This window comes from Dermochelys coriacea, chromosome 1 (genome assembly GCF_009764565.3).
Source record: "Dermochelys coriacea isolate rDerCor1 chromosome 1, rDerCor1.pri.v4, whole genome shotgun sequence".
In the NCBI taxonomy this organism is placed as follows: Eukaryota; Metazoa; Chordata; order Testudines; family Dermochelyidae; genus Dermochelys; species Dermochelys coriacea.
Window position 1 is genome coordinate 23365739 of NC_050068.2, and position 23760 is coordinate 23389498.

General features: G+C 46.6%; 1 protein-coding gene across 1 annotated transcript in view; it reads right to left on the bottom strand.

The window, feature by feature from the left end:
- The window catches only part of NOX4 (NADPH oxidase 4), a 166274-nt gene that overhangs the window by 23212 nt on the left and 119302 nt on the right, over window positions 1-23760 (bottom strand). The window contains exon 14 of the mRNA XM_038415634.2: window positions 6729-6848. Coding sequence (XP_038271562.1) covers window positions 6729-6848 — 120 coding nt within the window. The remainder of the gene's footprint in view (window positions 1-6728; window positions 6849-23760) is intronic.

Genomic DNA, 23760 nt, shown 5'->3' on the forward strand with positions numbered 1-23760 from the left:
TCATCTATCTGCCGCTCTGACCAGGAAAACCGAGAAGTCTGCTGCTTGCAAGGAGCTAGGATTCATGATGTGACGGAGAGACTCATCAAGCCCTCGGATCGCTACCCCTTCCTGCTTCTCCACATGGGCACCAATGATACTGCCAAGAATGACCTTGCGCAGATCACTGCAGACTACGTGGCTCTGGGAAGAAGGATAAAGGAGTTTGAGGTGCAAGTGGTGTTCTCATCCATCCTCCCTGTGGAAGGAAAAGGCCAGGGTAGAGACTGTTGAATTGTGGAAGTCAACGAATGGCTACGCAGGTGGTGTCGGAGAGGCTTTGGATTCTTTGACCATAGGATGGTGTTCCAAGAAGGAGGAGTGCTAGGCAGAGACAGGCTCCACCTAACAAAGAGAGGGAAGAGCATCTTCGCAAGCAGGCTGACTAACCTAGTGAGGAGGGCTTTAAACTAGGTTCACTGAGGGAAGGAGACCAAAGCCCTGAAGTAAGTGGGGAAGTGGGATACGGGTAGGAAGCACGAGCAGGAGCACGTGACAGGGGAGGGCTCCTGCCTCATACTGAGAAAGAGGGACGATCAGCGAGTTATCTCAAGTGCCTATACACAAATGCAAGAAGCCTGGGAAACAAGCAGGGAGAACTGGAAGTCCTGGCATAGTCAAGGAATTATGATGTGATTGGAATAACAGAGACTTGGTGGGATAACTCACGTGACTGGAGTACTGTCATGGATGGATATAAACTGTTCAGGAAGGACAGGCAGGGCAGAAAAGGTGGGGGAGTTGCATTGTATGTAAGAGAGCAGTATGACTGCTCAGAGCTCAAGTATGAAACTGCAGAAAATCCTGAGAGTCTCTGGATTAAGTTTAGAAGTGTGAGCAACTAGGGTGATGTCATGGTGGGAGTCTGCTATAGATCACCGGACCAGGGGGATGAGGACGAGGCTTTCTTCCGGCAACTCTCGGAAGTTACTAGATCACAGTCCCTGGTTCTCATGGGAGACTTCAATCACCCTGATATCTGCTGGGAGAGCAATACAGCGGTGCACAGACAATCCAGGAAGTTTTTGGAAAGTGTAGGGGACAATTTCCTGGTGCAAGTGCTGGAGGAACCAACTAAGGACAGAGCTCTTTTTGACCGGCTGCCCACAAACTGGGAAGAATTAGTAGGAGAAGCAAAAGTGGATGGGAACCTGGGAAGCAGTGACCATGAGATGGTCGAGTTCAGGATCCTGACAAAGGCAAGAAAGGAGAACAGCAGAATACGGACCCTGGACTTCTGAAAAGCAGACTTTGACTCCCTCAGGGAACTGAGGGGCAGGATCCCCTGGGAGAATAACATGAGGGGGAAAGGAGTCCAGGAGAGCTGGCTGTATTTTAAAGAATCTTTATTGAGATTACAGGGACAAACCATCCCGCTGTGTAGAAAGAATAGTAAATATGGCAGGCGACCAGCTTGGCTTAACAGTGAAATCCTTGCTGATCTTAAACACAAAAATGAAGCTTACAAGAAGTGGAAGATTGGACAAATGACCAGGGAAGAGTATGAAAATATTCCTTGGGCATGCAGGAGTGAAATCAGAAAGGCCAAATCACACTTGGAGTTGCAGCTAGCAATAGATGTTAAGAGTAACAAGAAGGGTTTCTTCAGGTATGTTAGCAACAAGAAGAAAGTCAAGGAAAGTGTGGGCCCCTTACTGAATGAGGGAGGCAACCTAGTGACAGAGAATGTGGAAAAAGCTAATGTACTCAATGCTTTTTTTGCCTCTGTCTTCACGAACAAGGTCAGCTCCCAGACTACTGCACTGGGCAGCACAGCATGGGGATGAGGTGACCAGTTCTCTGTGGAGAAAGAAGTGGTTCGGGACTATTTAGAAAAGCTGGACGAGCACAAGTCCCTGAGGCCCGATGCGTTGCACTCGAGAATGCTAAAGGAGTTGGCGGATGTGACTGCAGAGCCATTGGCCATTATCTTTGAAAACTCATGGCGATCGGGGGAGGTCCCGGACGACTGGAAAAAGGCTAATGTAGTGCCCATCTTTAAAAAAGGGAAGGAGGAAGATCCTGGGGACTATAGGTCAGTCAGCTTCACCTCAGTCCCTGGAAAAATCATGGAGCAGGTCCTCAAGGAATCAATTCTGAAGCACTTAGAGGAGGGGAAAGTGATCAGGAACAGTCAGCATGGATTCACCAAGGGCAAGTCATGCCTGACTAATCTAATTGCCTTCTATAATGAGATAACTAGCTCTGTGGATGAGGGGAAAGCAGTGGACGTGTTGTTCCTTGACTTTAGCAAAGCTTTTGACACGGTCTCCCACAGTATTGTTGCCAGCAAGTTAAAGAAGTATGGGCGGGATGAATGGACTATAAAGTGGATAGAAAGAAAGTTGGCTAGATTGTCGGGCTCAACGGGTAGCGATCAATGGCTCCATGTCTAGTTGGCAGCCAGTATCAAGGGGAGTGCCCCAAGGGTTGGTCCTGGGGCTGGTTTTGTTCAATATCTTCATAAATGATCTGGAGGATGGTGTGGATTGGACCCTCAGCAAGGCTGCAGATGACACTAAACTGGGAGGAGAGGTAGATATGCTGGAGGGTAGGGATAGGATACAGAGGACCCTAGACAAATTAGAGGATTGGGCCAAAAGAAATTTGATGAGGTTCAACAAGGACAAGTGCAGAGTCCTGCACTTAGGACAGAAGAATCCCATGCACCACTACAGACTAGGAGCCAAATGGCTAAGGCAGCAGTTCTGCAGAAAAGGATCTACAGATTACAGTGGACGAGAAGCTGGATATGAGTCAACAGTGTGCCGTTGTTGCCAAGAAGGCCAATGGCATTTTGGGATGTATAAGTAGGGGCATTGCCAGCAGATCGAGGGATGTGATCGTTCCCCTCTATTCGACATTGGTGAGGCCTCATCTGGAGTACTGTGTCCAGTTTTGGGCCCCACACTACAAGAAGGATGTGGAAAAATTGGAAAACATCCAGCAGAAGGCAACAAAAATGATTAGGGGACTAGAACACATGACTTATGAGGAGAGACTGAAGGAACTGGGATTGTTTAGGAAGAGAAGAATGAGGGGGGATTCGATAGCTGCTTTCAACTACCAGAAAGGGGGTTCCAAAGAAGATGGATTTAGACTGTTCTCAGTGGTAGCAGATGACAGAATGAGGAGTAATGGTCTCAAGTTGCAGTTGGGGAGGTTTAGGTTGGATATTAGGAAAAATTTCTTCACTAGGAGGGTGGTGAAGCACTGGAATGCGTTACCTAGGGAGGTGGTGGAATCTCCTTCCTTAGAAGTTTTTAAGGTCAGGCTTGACAAAGCCCTGGCTGGGATGATTTAGTGAGGGATTGGTCCTGCTTTGAGCAGGGGGTTGGATTAGATGACCTCCTGAGGTCCCTTCCATCCCTGATATTCTATGATTCTATTTACAGATCGTAAAGACCCATTGGGGACCATCACAGCTGCCTTCTGGACTTCCAAAAATTCAGCAGTATAGATGCTTATTAGGCCAAATGTCATGGCCAGGGGGCAAGGTGTGGGATAATGGCATAGCTGCTCCATATCTCCTACTGCACAACATGACTTGCAGTAGCCACTATGGTCCCATATACCAACTTTCTAATTGCTGATAACTGGACCCCCCTGCCCTGCCTCATTCCCCTAAGGCCCCACCCCTGCCCCACCTCTTCCTCCAGGCCCTGCCCTACTCCTTTTGCCCCCTGCACCCTGCTACTTTCCTCCCTCTCCTTTCCTCACAGCTGGATCCTCTCCAGCTCCCCGCACCCGCCCAAGCTGGGCTCCCTCTGCTCTAGAGCTGCAGCCTGATGTGGAGCCTGCCTGTCTGCCCAGGAGATGCAGGTAGGAGGCAGTCCTGGCTGAGCAGGGGCTGGCACAGTCTGATGACCTGGTGCCTCCCCACCCTGCCTGTTGTAACCAGACTTTTGGTGTCCCATCTGTACACTGCCAGGTCCCCTATTCAACTGGATTTTCTGGTTGAAAACCAGGCACCAGCGAACCCTAACATCTGGGCCATTTTGCTAACGCATCTGTGTAACTGATGGACATGCCACCGTCCCTTTCCATATGCCTAAACCCTCCTCTGCAGGCCTGCAGAGGAGCTGTGGAGCAAATACTTCATGGCACACAGGGTATGGGGACTCTGACCCCTTGTGTGAACTATCCATAGCCTGCAGAAAGGTGCTGGCTGCCCTGGGCTTCATGCCTTGCATGTCTGTAGTGGAGTGTAGCATCCTTAATGTCCTGACACCAGCTGCTGCATGTACAATGCTGTCCTGCAGACAAATGTTATTTCTCCCAATTTTGCGTGTCATTTGTGCTGGGAGAAACCAGAGCCAAGGTAATGGTCTGATCATATGGGGTGAGATCACAAATACAGTATCCTATGTACAGTACGTAAGCAATAAACTGTAATCATTTACTCCAGCGCATCATTCTAAAATGATAAAAGAAAATAAATGTGTCTCAGCATAAATGAACTGAAAGATATACAAGAGGATTCACTGGGGACCACCTTTTATCAATTCAGACTTTTGACTTGAGCAAACACATGCCAGTGGGAATGAGCTAAATTGAATCAATGCGAGGTTGATCTGTCGTGTTTTGTGGCATGCATGTGAAGTGAATGGCATGTCAAACATACATTGTTGGGTTTACCTACCGTAAGCTGTGACATGATAAATGTGCAGTATCATTACACAGCTAAAGATGTGTGTATAACATGCCACGTCCACTGATACGCACGTTACTGAATATTACTACTTTAATTAATCATTAATGTATAGACACCTGACCCATGCCAAAAAGCTTCTGACTCTCTTTAAAAAAACAATCATGATTTATAATAAATAGACAACATTTATTAGATACCTGAGTGGAGTATATCTAGGCTGGGAGACCCCAGCTGCTCAGAAAATATCAAAATCACCAAAACCAAACAGAAAACAAAAGACTGCATCCTCATCCTGAAGGATACCCCGATATCCTCCACAGCTGCACGTCCTTAACAAAAAGGGCTTTGCCTTCCTACCCCCTCAAGTTTGGACACAACAGTTACCATTTTCACCCCGCCAATCTTAATTTCTTTGAAGAGACAAAAAACAACAGTCAGCCTATCCAGAAGGCAAGTGCTCTGTATTGCTGATATCCTTACATATTAACAGCAAAACATATCTTGCTGTTGCTATTGCATAATATTGCAGTGCATGACACGCAAGGTTCACTGTAATGCTGGGCTACGTCATGCAATATCTGGAATCATCCTATTTATCTGGTATTGAAAACATTCACTGGACACTAAGCTGCTGTGGCAACGTCTGTACAAGCCTCTCACTGCCTCTAATAATATGCTGATAGAGACAGCCGTCTCATTACCTAACTGCTGGCCCATAGTTATGATATGTGACTTTTTTCTCAACACTGTCAGGGATAATCCATCCTGGAGAAAATGGTCAGGATATCCATGGGGACTCCAGTCTTTTGGCAGAAACGAAAATGCGCTTCAGAAAATGGTACTCCCCATTCAAAAGTGTATGACCTCAAGAGGTCAACTAGTCCAGTCCCCTGCTCCTAGTTGAACAATGGACTTTCAGAGATGAAAATTAGTAGGAAACCTGTTAGGTTCTTTGAGGGCTGCACAAGGGCACCAGGAGCTGCCACATAAGAGCCTGATTTTCAGAAGCGCTGAGCACCCATGACTCCAACTGAGATTGAGGGGAGCTGAGTGAGCTCAGCATCTCTTAAAATCAGGCTTTAAAAGGTTTTAATTTTACTCCAGCTACCACTGATCTCTGAACAAGTATGTCATGTATGAATTGTAAAACACTTTGTAAGCTTATTTCAACTGTAAGCTCTTTGGGTAAGGGACAGTCTTTGCTCTGTTTGTACAGTGTCTAGCACACTGGGGCATTGGCCCAAGCCTGGGTAATAAAAATAATAATGAAGATTCACTGTTGTGTAAGAGTGGGATTGGGAGAAGTTTGACAGCCCTGGTGACTCATAGACAGCCACTGAAAACTGTGTCTTACTGGATTTTAAAATGTTTTAAATTAACAATAATAATAATTTTAGAAGAGGCAATTAAGGTTAGGATTTTCAAAGGGGCTTAAGAAAATTAGGTGCCCAAGTGCCATTTAAATTCAATTGGAGTTGAATGCCTGACTCCTCTGAGTTCCTGTAAAACACTTAGCTTAAGTGTTCTTGAAATGACAGGCAAAGAGCTTTGACTGAAGCCAAATATACATCACACTGATAATGCTCAAGCTTCCCCACGTGAGGAAAATGTACCTCAGTCCTGACTCTCAGCACCCCTGTTATCTCTGTCCCTGACCTTGCCCGAACACAGACTGGGGAGTTTTCCAATTAAAAGGTTGGGATTGTAAACAAATATCCCCATGGACTCGGCAGAGCTCAAACTCAGTTTTCACTGGTCGCTGGATGGGAAGATGTGTCTATAAGGCCTTTAGGTACCACTGTGCCACCTAAGGTACTTTTTCAGCATTGCACTTTTAGCATTCATTGGGAATGAACAGCCAGCATGAATGGATTTGGGATTTTCAATGGCAGATCTCAATCCTCCTCCCTGTTCCTCTCTCCACAGGAGGGTAGTGTTACATGAACAGGAGTTATGCACATGCTGGAAACATTTACAATATGCAACTTGGAAGTAACTCTGGGAAAATGGCTTTAAACAGGGTAGGCTCACATACAGCAGCGTGTTGAGTATTGATGCGAATGGAGTTACTCCAATGCCTCCTGCCACACAGAGGCTAACCTCATAATTCAAGGATTCTTCAGAGGGGCTCCCGAAAGGACCGTCTATGTATAGCCTGCAGAAAAAGCAGAAATACTTTTCAAAAAACACATTACAATACAATACAATACAATACAACACAATACAAAGGATGCAATGAATTTAAAGCCTCTACAGAAACAGTTTAAGTTAAATATTATTTCTGGAACTCAGAAGATGAAAGCTTTCCCTGGGAAAGTGCATGTGATGGAGGCTGTAGAGAGTAACCTAGGTCAAGATTGCACAAAAACTTAGGTATACCGGATCTCTAGAGACTCTGCATGATTACATGGGATGGCACATTTCTCAATGATGTGGACAGAGAGGGCCATACTATGGCTGCCCTTGCTACAGTGGAGACCGTAACAACTTGGCTGGTTCTGCTGGGGAAAGCAAGAAGCACTGCCTTGCATTGCCCATTAGGCTAGCAGTCCCAGAGGAGGCCTGCTTCCTGAACATCAGGCATGGCTGAGATAGCTAAACTGCCTACTCCACATTTTCGTAAGTGTAGCAAGATCCACTCCCCAGCAACCTTCCCCTCGTGTCCCATTATACTTTACATGGGCATAATGACTCCAGGGAACATAAGGGTGATATTGCACATCCTGCTCATGCCCTGGAAGAGGCATAAATTAGCACAAATGACACAGTAACAAACTATAAAAGGATAACTGAATGATCAAGAATGGCAACAGGGTGTGATACCTCTAGCATTTCAATTTTAATAAAATAAAATAAAAAGGGAATTTCAATAGGAAGTCTTCACTTAGGGTAACATGTTCAAAAGTGCCTATGTGATTGGGAGTCTAAGTCTCATTTTCAAAAGTCACTGAAGCACTGAGAAGCTAAGTCTCATCGAAAGTCAACGGAACTTACGCTCCTAAGCCACTAAATCACTTCTGAAATGGGATTTTGGCATTTTTAAAAATGTTACCTCTAATTTTCTGTGGCAACTTCAAAAATCCCGGCCCCAGTCATTAGAAGAATTACAGACAACTCTATAAAATGTGTTGAACAATTTCACATAAATCAAGGTTATCTTTTTATTAATATAGTAAGCATTTGATGCAGTTTTAACCAGAAGTACTAAGAAAAGGAGTACTTGTGGCACCTTAAAGATTAGAGACTAATAAATTTATTTAAGCATAAGCTTTCGTGATCTTATGCTCAAATACATTTGTTAATCTCTAAGGTACCACAAGTACTCCTTTTCTTTTTGCGGATACAGACTAACATGGCTGCTACTCTGAAACCAGATGTACTAAATATCAGAATAGATGGACTTACACAAAAAAGAGCTAGGACTTTGTTTCTCCATTGCATTACATTTGCTGTAGCTATTTACACTTGTGCAAAGCAAGCATAAAACACCAACATTTTGATGGGCTCAGGTGTAAAGGTAGTGGAGAATTGAGCCCAAATAGTCCCAGAATATCCCATATAGGCAGCATCTGGATGTTCAGCTAAATATATTATTCATATGACAATGATTTAGGAAAACAGGTTACCTTATTTGTCCCAGAACAAACATTCTACCCCTAATTGGTCAGACTTTATACTGAGGTCCCATTTAAAAATAGTTTATAAAGTGTTAGTAGATAATTCCTAGCAATTTTATGGTTACTCGGTTGTTATAGTTATTAAATCCCCAAAGTCATCAGGTAGCTTATACCCATGGGTTGTAAACATCTACAACATCTTCTAATGAAGTGCATATGACCCCTACTATGCATCTCTCTGATGTGCTTATAGCAGCTATTAATCATTTATTAACCATTTAGAAACCATTTATGAATGGAACCTTAATATTATAAGTGACTGTGAAAACTATTAGTTTGATGTGATTGATTTTTAGTGCACTTGCATGCAAAATGAAACCAACATATTAAATGTTTAATTTCATCATTTTCAGTAAAGTTCTATAATTTCTCTCCCTACCCCAGAATTCACCATTTATAATGTTTAGTGTTTCATTTACCATCATATATGAATCTCATTATGCCTCCATAATTGCTTTTGCCATTGCACAAAACAAAGGTGCAACAATATCAGAAGCACTGCCAACCTCCCCTCTTTACCTGGTTGACTCTTCTCAAATTAGCAACTGATCCTTCTATAACCTAGCTAGATTTCTTTTTTAAAGTCTTGGGGCTATTACATTATTGATCCTATTAATGACATCATAAATACCTTTATGAAATCCCAGTACTAGTCAATACCAGAAAGCACAGTGATGAGCATGGCACAAAAACAGATTAGGCAGAAATATGGTCAGATAAAAAATGGTTACTTACTTTCTCGTAACTGTTGTTCTTCGAGATGTGTTGTTCACATCCATTCCACATTGGGTGTGTGCATACCGTGTGCATGAGCATCAGAAACATTTTCCCTTAGCGGCTCCCCTCAAGCCAGCGGGCCCCCCGAGTGGCGCCACTGCACCGTGCATATATACCCCTGCTGGCCCGACCCCTCCAATTTCTTGTTGCCAGCGACTCCGACAGAGGGGTAGGAGGGTGGGTGGTGGAATGGATGAGAACAACACATCTCAAAGAACAACAATTACGAGAAAGTAAGTAACCGTTTTTTCTTCTTCAAGTGCGTGTTCACGTCCATTCCACACTAGGTGAATTACAAGCTTACCTCTGGAAGAGGGTAGGAGTCATGGAACAACTGCTTGGAGGACCGCTCTGCCAACTGCCGCGTCCTCTCTGGCCTGCTGGTTGACCACATAGTGGATCGTGAAGTGCACCGAGGACCAGGTGGTTGCTCTGCAGATCTCCTGGATCGGGACCTGTGACAGGAACGCCGTGGAAGTCACCTGCGCCCTGGTCGAGTGGGCCGTGACCGCCGGGGCCGGAACACCTGCGAGCTCATAGCATGCCTGGATGCAGCTTGTAATCCAAGACAAAATCTGCTGCACCAACACTGGGAGGCCTTTTATCTTGGCCACAGCCACAAACAGCTGCGCGGATTTGCGAAAGGGTTTGGTGCGCTCCAAATAGAACGCCAGTGCTCGACGCACACTCAGGGTGTGCAAGCTGCGGTGACTCGGGTCCGTATGGGGTTTCGGGAAGAACACCGACAGACAAATGTCCTGGCCCAAATGGAACTGGGAGACCACCTTAGGGAGGAACTTGGGGTGCAGCCGGAGCTGCATCTTGTCCTTGTGAAATACTGTATACGGTGGCTCAGAGGTGAGGGCCCTCAGTTCGGACACCCTTCTGGCTGAGGTAATGGCAACCAGAAGTGCCATCTTCCAGGAAAGGTGGAGGAGAGAACAAGTAGCGAGGGGCTCAAAAGGGGGTCCCATGAGTTTAGAAAGGACCAGGTTAAGGTTCCATGGAGGGACTGGGAGGCGGGAATAAGGGAACACCCTCTCCAACCCTTTAAGGAACCGTCCCACCATTGGGTGGGAAAACACCGAGCCCCCAGAGAACCCTGGATGACAGAACTACCGGGGCCTCCACCGACAGTTCTAGGAGTGATGTGTACCAGTGCTGGCAGGTCCAGGCTGGGGCGATGAGGATTATCGCCGCTCTGTCCCTGTGCACCTGGCTGTTGTCACTGGAAACTGGAGCAGGGAGGCCACCGCTTGTTGGATAGTTCGGAATCGGGATACCGGAAGGCTTGACCTGGCCTGCACCGCATCCTGGACCGCCCCTATGAATCCCACCCTCTGCGTGGGTACGAGCGTGGACTTGGGGACGTTGACCAGGAGCCCCAGCTCACAGAACAATCTCAGGGCCACCTCCACATGGCCCTGCACCTCCGCCTTGGGTCGGCCCACCAGGAACCAGTCGTCGAGGTACAGGTACACCCGGATTCTCTGCCTCTGTAAGAAGATTGCCACCACCGCCATGCACTTTGTCCTTAGGGCCGCTGATAGACCAAATGGGAGTACCGCAAACTGTTAATGTTGTTGGCCCATGGTGAAGCGTAGGAACCACCAATGTGCTAGGAAGATGGCAGTATGAAAGTACGCGTCCTTCATGTCGAGGGCAACGTACAGTCCCCCGGATCCAGGGAAGGGATCATGGTGCCCAGAGAGATCATGTGGAACCAGGCCTTGACCTGGAATTTGTTGAGCCTGAGCAGGTCTAGGATGGGGCGAAGGCCCCCTTTGGCCTTGGGGATGAGGAAGTATTGGGAGTAGAACCCCTTTCCCCTGAAGCCGTGCGGCACCGCCTCTACCGCCCCCGCCTCTAGCAGCAAGCGGACTTCTTTCTCTAGGAGATGCTTGTGAGAGGGGTCCCTGAAGAGGGACAGGGAAAGGGGGTGGGAGGTGGGGAGAGAGGCGAACTGCAGCGAGTACCCGTTCCGCACCGTGCGCAAGACCCAGTGGTCTGACGTAATGGTGGACCATGCACGGGAGAAACGGGACAGGCGGTTCAGGAAACAAAGGAATGGATCCGGTGACTGGTCTGGTATGCTGTCCTCGAGCACACCTTCAAAAGCCTGGCTTAGTACCTGGCTGGGGTTTGTGCTGGCCTTGGTTGTGGCCTGGAGCGTTATTATTATTGGTATTGCGCCGTCGCCTGTTATCCCTGCCTCATCTATGGTAAGGTTCATGCCTATGGCGAGGCTGGTACTGGCGTTGAGGGGGAGGCTGCAGCTTAAAGGGCTTCCTCTGGGTCGCCAGGGTGTGCATATCCAGCGACTTGAGCATAGCTCGCGAGTCCTTGAGGCTATGCAGCCTTGCGTTTGTCTGGTCCAAGAAGAATCTGGACCCTTCGAAGGGGAGATTCTGGAGTGTATTCTGGCCCTGAGGGGGCAGGTCTGACTCCTGGAGCCACGCTGAGCGCCTCATGACCACCCTGACGCGATTGTTCTAGCCATCGTGTCTGCCGAATCTAGGGAAGTCTGGAGAGAGATCTTGGCTACTGCCTTGCCCTCGTCCACCAGGACCATGAACTCCTGTTGGGAACCTTGTGGAAGGTTGTCCTTAAACTTCCCCACTGCCACCCAGGAGTTGAAATTGTGACTGTTGAGGATGGCCTGCTGGTTCGCAATCCTCAACTGAAGACCCTCAGATGAGTAAACATTTCTGCCAAAAAGGTCCAGGCGTTTCAGCTCCTTGGCCTTAAGGGCCGGGGCCTGCTGTCCATGGTGCTCCCTTTCATTCATCGCCGAAACCACTAGGGAGCATGGACTCAGGTGGCAGAATAGGAACTCATAGCCCTTAGATGGGGCGAAGTATTTACGCTCCACTCCTTTAGCCATTGGAGTGCTGGAGGCCGGGGTCTGCCATATAGTTGGACTGAATGGTCTTAATGAGCAGGAGCGCTATTCTGGATGGACCTTTGGGGCTCAAAATGTCCATCATGGGGTCCTCCTGCTCAACCGTCTCCTCGGCCAGCAACCCCAAATTTTGGGTGACCCTGTGCAGCAATTCCTGGTGGGCTCTATGGTCTATCGGCGGAGGACCGGACACCTCTGTACCCGCCACCGCCTCATCGGGGGGAGATGAAGAGGTTAGCTGCTGCTCAACCCCCTCTGGTTGGTCCTCCTGCTCCACATCTCCCGAGGTAGGGGCGTCCGGCTCAGACCAGGGCGGGAGTCCATGGGACGGCATCAGGCTTGGTGCTGGACTCTCCGGTCTATGCTGGGGGGATGCTGGAGGCCTGGATACTGTTGCCTCTGGCACCGCCTGGTGTCAGAGCGGGGACCGGGACCGCTGCACCGAGTAACTTGCCCTAGACGGGGCCCCTTGGCGCTCCTGATAGGCCCAGGGGGTCCAGAAGGGCCAATGGCCTGGCAGCCCCCATTGAGGTTGCTAGCTTCCCTGAGGGTCCCTGCTGTCCGGGCCCCGGCGCAGGTAGCTATAGCGGCCAGAGCCGACGCCAGACTGCAGCGATGCCAATCGTGAAGGCCATGGCAGTGCCAATGATGTGCACAATCCTGGCTGAGTGGGACCGGGAGCAGTACCAGTATCCTCGGGACCGGGACTGGGATCGGGACCGGGACCAGTGTTCCCTGGACTGGGACCATCTGCGGGAGTCCTCTGGTGAGGGCCGTCTCAGCTCCTCCCGGTGCTGGTCTCTGGGCGGTACCGGAGAGTAGCATGCCCTTTCTGGTGCTTCTTTGCGTTGACCCGCTGCCGGTGCTGCAATCTTCTTCTGGACCACTGGCAAGTGAGAGTCTGCAGAGTCAGAGCTCAACCGGGACCAACTCCAGCAGCGGTGCTAGGACCATTGCAGGCTTACCCCTCAACGGCTCCCGAGACATGGATGCCGGAGGCTTCTCCCCATACAGGAGGGGGCTCGCCGCTGACAGCTCGATGAGGTCCTTTGCAGCCTCAAAGGTGCCAGGCGTAGAGGGCTGATCCGTTATGCCCTGGAGCCCATCGTCCGCACTGAGCTCACTTAGATTTGGGCTCAGTAGGGCTTGTGCTGCCGGGACCGCCCGTGTCAGCGCCGGTACTGCGGCCTTCCCGCTTTTGTCGGCGCTCGGGGCCTTGGGAGGTGCCAGCCTCCTGTGTGGGGAATGACCGTGCCTTCCTTTAGGCTGTGCCGGGGGCCGCACCGGGGAGGACAAGTGGTGCTGGGGCCTAGCCTGGCGCTCCGGGGCCAACAGTTTACGGTGCTTAGCTGGTGCCGGGTCTCTCAGCAGCTCTGGGGCACTATGCACAGAGGAAGCCTGAGCCAGCATCGGGTGTTCCGGGCCCGGCGGCTGCAATGCAGCCTCCATCGACAGCTGCTTTAGGCGAAAGTCTCTTTCTCTCCTTGTCTTTGGCTTAAATGCCTTGCAAATCCTACACCTTTCAATTTGATGTCCGTCCCCCAGGCAACGCAGACACAAGTCGTGGGGGTCACTAACTGGCAAGGTTTGCAGCACGTGGCGCAAGCTTTGAAGCTGTGGGGCCGGGGCAGGTGCTGGAGGCCTCCAAGCACCTAATCACTTAAATGTCCACAATCTGTATATAAACAAACTGATAACACATACTCTAAAGGCTAAGGGACTGCTCTTCTACGAGAGAGAGAGAGAGGTTGTTCCAACGCCGCCACGGATGGTAAGAAGGAACTGGAGGGGGTCGGGCCGGCAGGGGTATGTATGCACGGCGCAGTGGCGCTACTCGGGGGGCCCACCGGGAGCCGTTAAGGGAAAAAATTTCCGACGCTTGTGCACGCGGTGCGTGCACACCCAATGTGGAATGAACATGAACAAGCACTCGAAGAAGAACTTCATTTCCAGGCTGGGGAAGAAATTTAGCAGGATGTGTGCATGCATCTTGTAAAAATAGGACTTTGTTTCTATCTTTTCATAAAATATGTTACATTTTTCTCTAGTTACTTAATAAATGTACCAAATTGATATATAAACTATATAAATGGGTGACGTCACTCATTACTGAACCGATGCCACTTCTCAAGTGGAATAAAGCAGTTGCTTAACAGACCACTGCAACACTACATAGCCATTTAATAGAGATGGTAAAAAAGCATCCATTACCTAAATGAAATAGCAGTGGGAATGTAGATAGCCACACTGTAATTAATCAAACTGGGATTTGGACCAGAGACCTCTAAAGTATACCTAGACTGCAATGTAAGCCCAGGGTTAGTAAAACTCAAATGAGCAGACCTTGGATTTGTTAACGTAGGGCTTGAACATCTACCCTCATTTGTAACCCCAGGCTAGGAATTGTTGAACCTGGGTCGCAACCTGGGGCTCCAGCCTCTACATTACATTATGTCGGCCTGAGGCCAATCACTCACATCCAGCTTACCTAGCACCCTACCAAAATGTGGCTGCTCTAGCCCTTTGTTCATGATGCAGTAAGGGAAAACTGGACTGTTCACCAAACTTGACTGTCCAGAGGACAAAGAAAGTCAGCCCATGGGGTTTTGGAATATTTTTGGTGGACTCCCAGGGTCCAGTGGGGCTGTGTCTACATTGCAAAGCAATATGGCTTGAACCCTGGGTTAGCACCATTTGTGCATAGATAGAAAGGGGGTTAGGCTTGAACCTGAATTCAAACCCTGGGTTTACATTGCAGTGTAGACTTACCCTTAGAGAAAATTGCCATAGACACTTTAATGACAAATAGTATGCCTCTCAGATGTACATCTCATCCCTAAAATGGCACTTCCAACAGCAAAGTAATACCTAAGACAGTTGAGGTCTAATTCTGGAGTATTGGTGGAGAGATAAAAAATCTGTACTAATCACTAGGACCAATTCCTGCAGCCCATAGGCATTCCTTGGATGTTTCTCATCCTTGTATTAACCTAGCCAGACCCTGCTTAGCTTGTGAGATCTAACAAGACCACAGCCAAGATGACATTGAAACAAGCACAGAACAAACACTTGTCTTGCATTTTTTACAAGTTTCTTTTTCTTTCTACTACAAGGTTTTGGTTCTTCCTTGAATATATAGAGTCATGGCCAAAATCATGAAAAACCAAAAGCAAATCAGGCAAATTGGACTTCTTTTACGTCATGTCAACACTTCCCCCCACTCAACTGATAGTAATGAGAAGTTTTGCATAAAACCGGCATGGCCACAAATGAAACCTAACCGTGTTCTATTGAGACAGCCAAGCCAAAGGGAGTTGATTTGATTTCTTGTCTTGAGCTTAGTCCCAGATGCATCCTGTTACTAAGAAGTTTTTATTTAAAAGCATCATTAATTTAAAATGTATAAAGGGATTACAATCTTAATAAAGTTTTATTAACTCCCCCTAGCAAAGCAATTCAAATGAAGTCCCTTTTTTCACATTTATTAATTTTCAGGCTTAAGGGCTGCTCTCAATTATTTTAGCACAACATCTCAAAACACCGCAGAGGGGAAGCACAGGGGAAAAAAATGTGCCACAGGAAGAATCACGGCATGGTGTATACATATATATTTTTAAAAAAAACCCTCAAAGAAACTTGGAGCGTGTATGAACTCTGTAAAAGTAGAACGCCTCTGTTGTATTCCACTAAACAACTCCAAATGCTGCGGCTAGGTCTTGCCTTTTTTCAAGGCTTTGGGGGGGAAGTTAGGGGGACCACAGGTGATGTTAATGGAGCAATAAGCTGGATAAGGGAGTTCATTTAAGAGTTCATATAGTATTCTGATTAAGGTAGTATCAGAATTTGTATCTTGAAGAAAAACAGTTGGAATCTGCGTACTGAATGTTATTTAAATTTTATAAAACACCAAAAGGTGTAATCCTAGCCCCACATAAGTCAGAGGCAAAACTCCTATTGACTTGAGTGTGGACAGGATTCCACCCAAGGAAATGAGCGTTGGTACCATAGCTACCTGATCCAGAGCCCATTTATGCCAATGGATGGACTCACACTCACTTCAACAGGCTTTGGATTAAGTCTAAATAAATAGGAATGTGTAGGTTTTAGTCCCTCCCTTTGTAATCTGCTAGACCAATACTTACCTGCCTCACAGGGATGATGATGATAATTCTTTTTCCTTTATGATGCTTTTCCTGGTGAGGGTTGTGGTGGAAGCATGGAGAGTAGGGAGGACCGGACCTTCTTTTCCTCCACAACAGGTTCCAGCTCCTCCTGGGGGATTCCCCAGTATTCCCAGGCCAGCTGGGAGATCCCTCCAGTGTGTCCTGGGTCAGTCTCAGGGCCTCCACCCGTGGGATGTGCCTGGTAGAGTTCCGACAGAAGCCACCCAGGGGGGCATCCTTATCAGGTGCCTGAACCATCTCAGCTGATTCCTCTTGATCCAAGGAGTAGGAACTCTACTCTGAGGCTCTCCTGCATTGCTGAGTACCTCACCCTGTCTCGGAGAGTAAGCCCAGCCACCCTGCGGAGAAACCTCATTTCCACTTGTGCCTGCGATCTTGTCCTTTCAGTCATTACCCAAAGTTCATGACCACAGGTGAGGATGGGGATGTAGAGAGACCTGTAAACCAAGAGCTTCATCCGAGAACTCAGCTCCCACTTCACCACCATGGATTGGTACAGCACCAGCATCCTTGCTGCCGCCACACCAAGCTTCTGGTTGATCTCACGCTCCCACTTGCCTCGTGAACAAGAGTCCTAGATACTTGAGCTCTTCCACTAAGGGCAGCTGCTCCCCGCCTCACCTTGAGAGAGCGGCCTTTCTTCCAGGAGAGGAACATGATGTCCAATTTGGAGGTGTTGATTCTCATTCCAGGTGCTTCACACTCCGCAGAGAAACGTTTCTTAACTAACATTTGTAAAGGACTTGGACACAATTGAGTAAAAAGTGCAGAATATCTCTAAGATATGGCCTTTCCTATCCATGCATACAGCTACAACTCTCGCCCAGGCCCTTATCATCTCACTTCTCAACTACTGCAGCATCCTTTTCCCTGGCCTTGACAAATGCAATCTTACTCCACTCTTATCCATGTCACCCCTCTCTTTATATCTCTCCTCTACTCCCCTTTCTCTATTGCATCAGACGTACGAAGCTTCTCTTCACTTCCATGGTCCTTCGCAGCCTATCACCCCTCATTCACTATCCAGATGTCAACTCCTGCTTCCAATCAGCCCAGGAGGTCAGTCTCCATCACCCACACGTTACATTTTCAAACAAGTATCTTTGTGCTGTCTCCCATGCTGCCCCTTGTGTTTGATGTTGGAGTCCTCCCACATCACAAAACTACTTCAATATGCCTAGATAACTGCCTATCACACTGACCAACATTGTCTCATTGTTTCCTTGTACCCCCTCCCGCATTTGTCTGTCTGTAGCCATCTGTTGTCTCTTGTTTTACACTTAGATTTAAGCTCTTTGGGACAGGATCTATCCTTTTGTTCTGTTTTTAAATAGCATCTAGCACAATATGGTCCTGGTTTATGACTAGGACTCCTAAGCACTATGGCAATAAAACTGATAAATGGGCCAGTACTGGAACGTTAAATCTGGGTATATATAGAACATAAATTAGGCACACAGTATACAAAGGTATGTGAACAGTTGTTCCTGTCTCATTTTGAACATTTGACCCAAAATATAGGTTGCTTAGATTATATTAGTACAAGTATAGAGGTTCACATTATTTTACCTTCCAAGTAAACCATATCTGTCATTATCGCAGAATACATGCAACAGCAGGGCAAGTTAATAAACAGATCTCCAAGTAGTTGCTTGGTCTTAGTTAGGTAACATACTGTATCTTACATTAATATTTAAACTTCACATAATTAACCTAAACTCTGAAAGCACTGTGCTCAGAAAACTTGTCATTGTTGACAGCATTTCAATATCCTTAGTCTTTTTCACATTACACAATAATTAAATCACGTAGGAGCAACAACTGAATAACATTGGAGTGCACCTTGGTTTGGAAGCATTTCCAAACCTACAATATGCATTGCTTTCCCTGATTTAAAGTGTAAACAAAAGGTGACATCTGGCATGTGAAACTGGAAATTCCCTTGTGTTCTCCTGACATTGAAAAGGATGTTTTCATTAAAGAAAACAGCAACCACTTAGACATCAGCTTTTTGAAAACCCAGTGGGTCCAATTAGCTTCATATATTTCTTTTTACTTCAGATGTCAAAGTACTAATATTTTAATTCAATTTATATTAGGGTTTTCATTTTGAACGGCTTGTGCTCAATTTCTATCTGATTGACTATGCAATTCTTTCTTTTCAACATCAAGCACTCCTTTTTTCTTAGACAATGCACAGTGGCTTTTAGAGGTTTTTTCCCCCTTTTTATAGAATCTGCTTTCTTTACAGTATTTATTGGTACAATGTCTAAGTTATAATAAAAAGTTTGCTCAAAACCCACATGGAATCAATTACCTTCATATTTTATTTTCACAGAAAGATTCCAAATTATTATTTCAGTGTAAGTTCTAGCAAATAGTTTGTTTTGAAACATCTCCACTAGATTCCTTTCTTATTGACTGTGCAAATCTTTTCTTTCATATTTTCCCTTAGACCATAAAGATTGTTATCTTCTTTCCCTTCCAGACAGAATCAGGTCTTTTTAGAGAAACATGTACTAATCTGCAGTATAGAGATGGAAATTGTTCATTTCAGAAGCTATCTAGTAGGTTTTTAAAGCATCATACAGGAGAAGCCTGCCTCGGAAATTTCCCAAAATGTTACATGGCTTCCTGAAATAAGGGGAAATTTTTTTTAAAATAAGACCCCACCCCTCCGCTCCTTGCATTTATAGGATACAATTTCCAAGTAGGATACAGTGGGTATGCCGACAAAAGTGCATGTGTACCTAATGCACCTTTAAAACCACAAATCTGTGTACACAAAAGGTAAAAAAATTCTCTCCTTTTGCAGAAGGACCTTGGGGCATACGCAGGACATAACTGGGACATAGGCTTTGTTGGCTCTCTGCACACAGGCATTTGGAGGTGGTGGACCTGCCGTGATTCTTAACACAGGTGACTTGGGATGGATTTCCTTTGTTTCAATTGACATTTTTATATCAGAAAAGTAGAATGCTTTAAAATAAGGGGTTGGATTCTCTGCTAAGGTCTCAAAGCGTGTCTACACTGCATCTAAGAGGTATGATTCCCAGTCTGGGTAGACAGACTCATGCTAGCTCAGTTTGAGCTATCACGCTACAAATAGCAGTGGGGACATTGCTCAGGCTAGCCACTCAAGTACAGACCCAGGGGGGGTTGAGTGGGCTTGGATTCAGGTGGCTAGCCTGAGCCATTGCCAGTGCTGCAATGTGCACGCCGAAGTTCCCTGTAAGCTGTGCGGCCATGCAGCAGCCTATTTAGCACCAAGCAGATGCTTAGGGGACCCGCCACAGCTGGGGGAGCGGCGCCCCACTTAGCCCAGCCCCCAACCTGCTGGGGTCGGGTGCCTATCCTGCAGCCCCAGCCCCGGAGCTCCCACGGCGGGAACAGATGCCTCTCCCCCCAAGCCCAGGTGCTGCTGCAGGGAGAGCGTGCTGGGGGGGAATCCTCTCTCCAGCACCCCAAACCCCTCATCCCCTGCCACACCCTAGAGCCTGCATACCCAGCCGGAGGCCTCACCCCCTGCGCCCAACCTCTGCCCAGCCCTGAGCCCCTCATCCCCGGCCCCACCCCAGAATCTGCACTGCCAGCCAGAGGCCTCACACCCCTGCACCCCAACTCTCTGCCCCAGCCCTGGGCCCCCTCCCACAAGAACCCCTCCGTCCCATCCCCACCACATGAATTTTGTTATGTGCACCAATATGGAGGCGATGTATCACACATCACCTCCATATTGGTGCACATAACAAAATTCATTCCGCCATAGGTGGGAAAAATTAGAGGGAACACACTTCTGTTTTTAGTATGCTAGCGCATGCTGAGCTAGTGCAAGTCTGTCTACCCAGGCTGGGAATCACATCCTCCCCGTTGCTGTGTAGACATACCCAAAGTGGCTGGAGATGGTTGGTAAAGAATCTTCTCTCCTGTGTCAATTGCCCACAACCTCTGGCCATACGATGAAGGAGGGAGTGTGCTGGAAGCATGGGCATGATGGACAGGACATGAAAGGGGGTGTGGAGTAACAGCTTTGCTACACCCAGTTCTCCAGCCCTAATCTGCACAGGGGCTATGTGGCTGTGATGGGGTGTACTTACCCTGCATTGGTTCAGCAGGGGTTAACCACACAATGTGGGCTGAGGAGGATACGCCCCCATTGCCCCTGCTGGGACCCAGGTATAAAAGAGTAGCTCAGCTCAGTCTGGCTGGAAGCTGAAGGGAGCAGATGTGCTTTGCAGGCTCCTGCAAAGAGGCTGCTAGAGCTCCAAGACACAGAAGCCAGATGGGCTGAGCTCCAGCTGACCCCCAGCCACCTGTCACTACTGATGGAAGAGAGACAGCGGAAGCCTCAAGATGGCCAGACTCAGAAGGAAGGGTAGGAAGTAGCCCAGGGGAATTAGACTTTAATCCCGTTGTGGAACTGGGGATGGACTCAGCATGTTTTGCAAGGACCCCTGCTGATCCTGTGGCGGACACACTTGCCACAGACAAGGCCCTATGTGAGTAGGGAGGGCCTGGGTCCTCCTGTCCTGGTTGCCACCACCCCTAGTGGTGGCCCACTCTCCTCTGGCCACTAGGCTGTGCTGCCTTGCCTAGGAGGGAAGGTCCCATGGACTCTGACCACTAGGCTGTACTGCCCTGGGAGCCAGGGCTACTATGGCAATGTGAGAGATTAGGCCACTTGGGTCATGAAACCCCTGCCTTAATTCCCCCACGACCCAGTGTACCTACGCCGTTACAATGGTCCTGAGTTTAGGAGCCACAGTTCCTCCCTCTCCAACCTGCCTGACACAGCAGGCCGGAGTAGAGTATCCAGGCCAAAATGTTTACTTGTTCGCTGTCAATAAAATCCTTATTCATTTGTATTTATTGATAACAGAACATTTAATAACTTAGGCCCCAATCCTCCATTAGTTCCAATAGAATGACTATCAAGGAGAATCCACATGAGTGCAGGGGCTAGCAGATCCCAGTTCAGTGTTGGGGCTCAGATACCACAGTGGTGAAGACCATGTAAGTACAGAGTGAAAGATAATTTTAGAGAGAAAGTGGCCCTATACATAATTAAATGTGAGATTTTCAAAGATGCTTAGTGCTGGCCTAATTGCTTCATTGCTAAAGCTTTCATTGAAGCTAATGGGAGTAGAGCTAGACCAATGCTGAGTGCTTTTGAAAACCCCATCGTTCATTGGTCAAGACATGATCCTGTACCATCTAGGAGGCAATAGGTGTGTTACTGCTAGCTTCCCTAATAACTGCTTGGATTCCTTCATAACTGAATAAATATTGTGCAATGTACTTAAAGAGAGAACCAAAATTTCTTATTACAGTCATTACTGTCTTTATTGTAGACAGGTAGCAAGAATTTAGTCCATCTACTTATTGAAGTAAAAAGGTCTGTAAAAGCGTGTATATGAATTGCAAGAATTAAGACGCTTTTGTTCTCTCAAAGAAGTATGCATATTTTCTGGACCAAAATTTTTGGTTCAATATTCTTAATGTTATATATATTTTTTTTTCCTGAGAGCTTTTTTATTGCCTCTTCACAGAATGTGTCTAAAATGTTCCTGTGATTAAATGTTACATATAATTTAATTTCATTATAACAAGAAATCCAATATTCTGTTATTTCCTTACTACTTTCCTAATTACATCAGATATTCTCCTAAACTTCCTGAGAAATGTTTTGCTCTTCCACAACATTGTCTCATCAGTGTTGTCTACATAAATAAAGTTAAACAAGCAAAACATTTACATCTTTAATAGTGTCAGCCTTTTGAGAACAGACATGCTGACTAGTACAACTTGTCTCTCTGAAGGCTAGATTCAGATATAATATAGGGATACCAGAAGGTTTCCTTGGGCATCTGCAAACGCATGTAGGAATCTGAAAGCTGAGGTGTATATACTGAATCCAGTCCTGAAAAGCGATGTTGAAGGTGGTTGAGGGGATGTCAATTGGATTTCAAATCTCTCCTTTGTATATTATTTACTGATTTATTAGGTGCCATGGTGATTATCTGTTCGTTTCCTACAACAAATTATAATTTAGTTTTAAAATAGTCAACAATAGCAATGCATTTTCCCCTGGTGTCCCGTTTTTATTACTATGGGAACTCATAATCCCCTGTATTACGATGCTTGGAACCCACACTGGAGTTTCTGTCTGTCACACAGCCTGCCCACTTCTCCTTAGCAGCAACAATACTCTGTTCTGTCAGTGTAATCACTGTGCCCTGCCTCTGCTGGCATCACCAAATCAGACCCTTGACGCTCACTAGGCCAAATTCTATGCTGAGTCAATGCAATGCCACTGACTAAATCCCCATTTAGGATTGCACACAGCATACAAATAAGTGCAGAAATTAGCCTGCTATCTTTAGACTCCAATTCAAGTTTTTCGCACCTACAACAGTTACACATGCTTCTTGGCTATTTGAACTAACACTGAAGATAGATGGGAATCTAACTATGCAAGAGACCAAGCAGTACTGCCAATGCTCAGATATTTGCAAGTTTAAAAAAAATCACAGCATAAAATATTTTTTATGTTGCCTTAGGATTCACCAGCAACTGCCAATGAGGACTTTGCTGTGCTAAGAAGCAGATCCTCATGCAGCTGCTTTGCATCTATAAAAACCTTGTTTTGTGTTGCTTTGCCTTGCTCAAGAAAGGATCTTACCTCCAAGGCAAACATTATTTTCTGGCAAAGCAGCTAAAACAATAAATAAAATCATGGAAATTTTGTCCCAGTTTTTCAACAAAAATGTACAACAAAAAATTTGCAACCAGCTCTATCAGCTTGTCCAAAAGTGGGGGGGGGAGGAAGTGGGGAAAATATCGTAATTTCTCTATTTTTCATCAAAAACATTACTTGATCACCATTTTCTGATCAGTGCTACTTAGTTTTCTTTTCAAATCCTGAAATGCTGAGTTGCTGCAGAAATGGAGAACTGCCAGTCAAGAAGGAAAGGCTAGATGATAGGTAGAAATCTAACCACCCAAGAGACCAACCCAAGGATAGGTAGGTGGGTGGGATGTAGGATGCTGGAAGAGGAAGACTATAAGAAACAGAATTACTGGTAGGTAATTTCCTCTTCTCATATATATAATTTCCCATTTTACAATGCAAGCTTTGCACTAAATAGGAGTAGCAAGCAGAAAGACTCAGGAGGAGGAGCAGAACACCACTAACCATCATTATGGATGATTTTTTCTGAGTACAGGAGAGAGAGGTAAAGCATACAGCTAGCTAACTGCCCACAGTGCTTAAAGGTTCTCTCAACTACGTCCCAAGATCCACTCAAGGGACCTGAGTAAGAGGAGCTAACCTCATCCTGGCAGATGCTAAGGCTTAGCCTGACAGACAGATGTAGGTGTGTAAAATCCCGGTTAAATATCTGCAAGAAGGAAGGCGGAGGATAAAGAACACTCCATGAGCACTGGAGGAGTGAACTGATATAAAACCTATTCTATCCCAATACATGTGGCAAAACCAGGAATGTCAAAATCTAGGTCAAGCTCAGC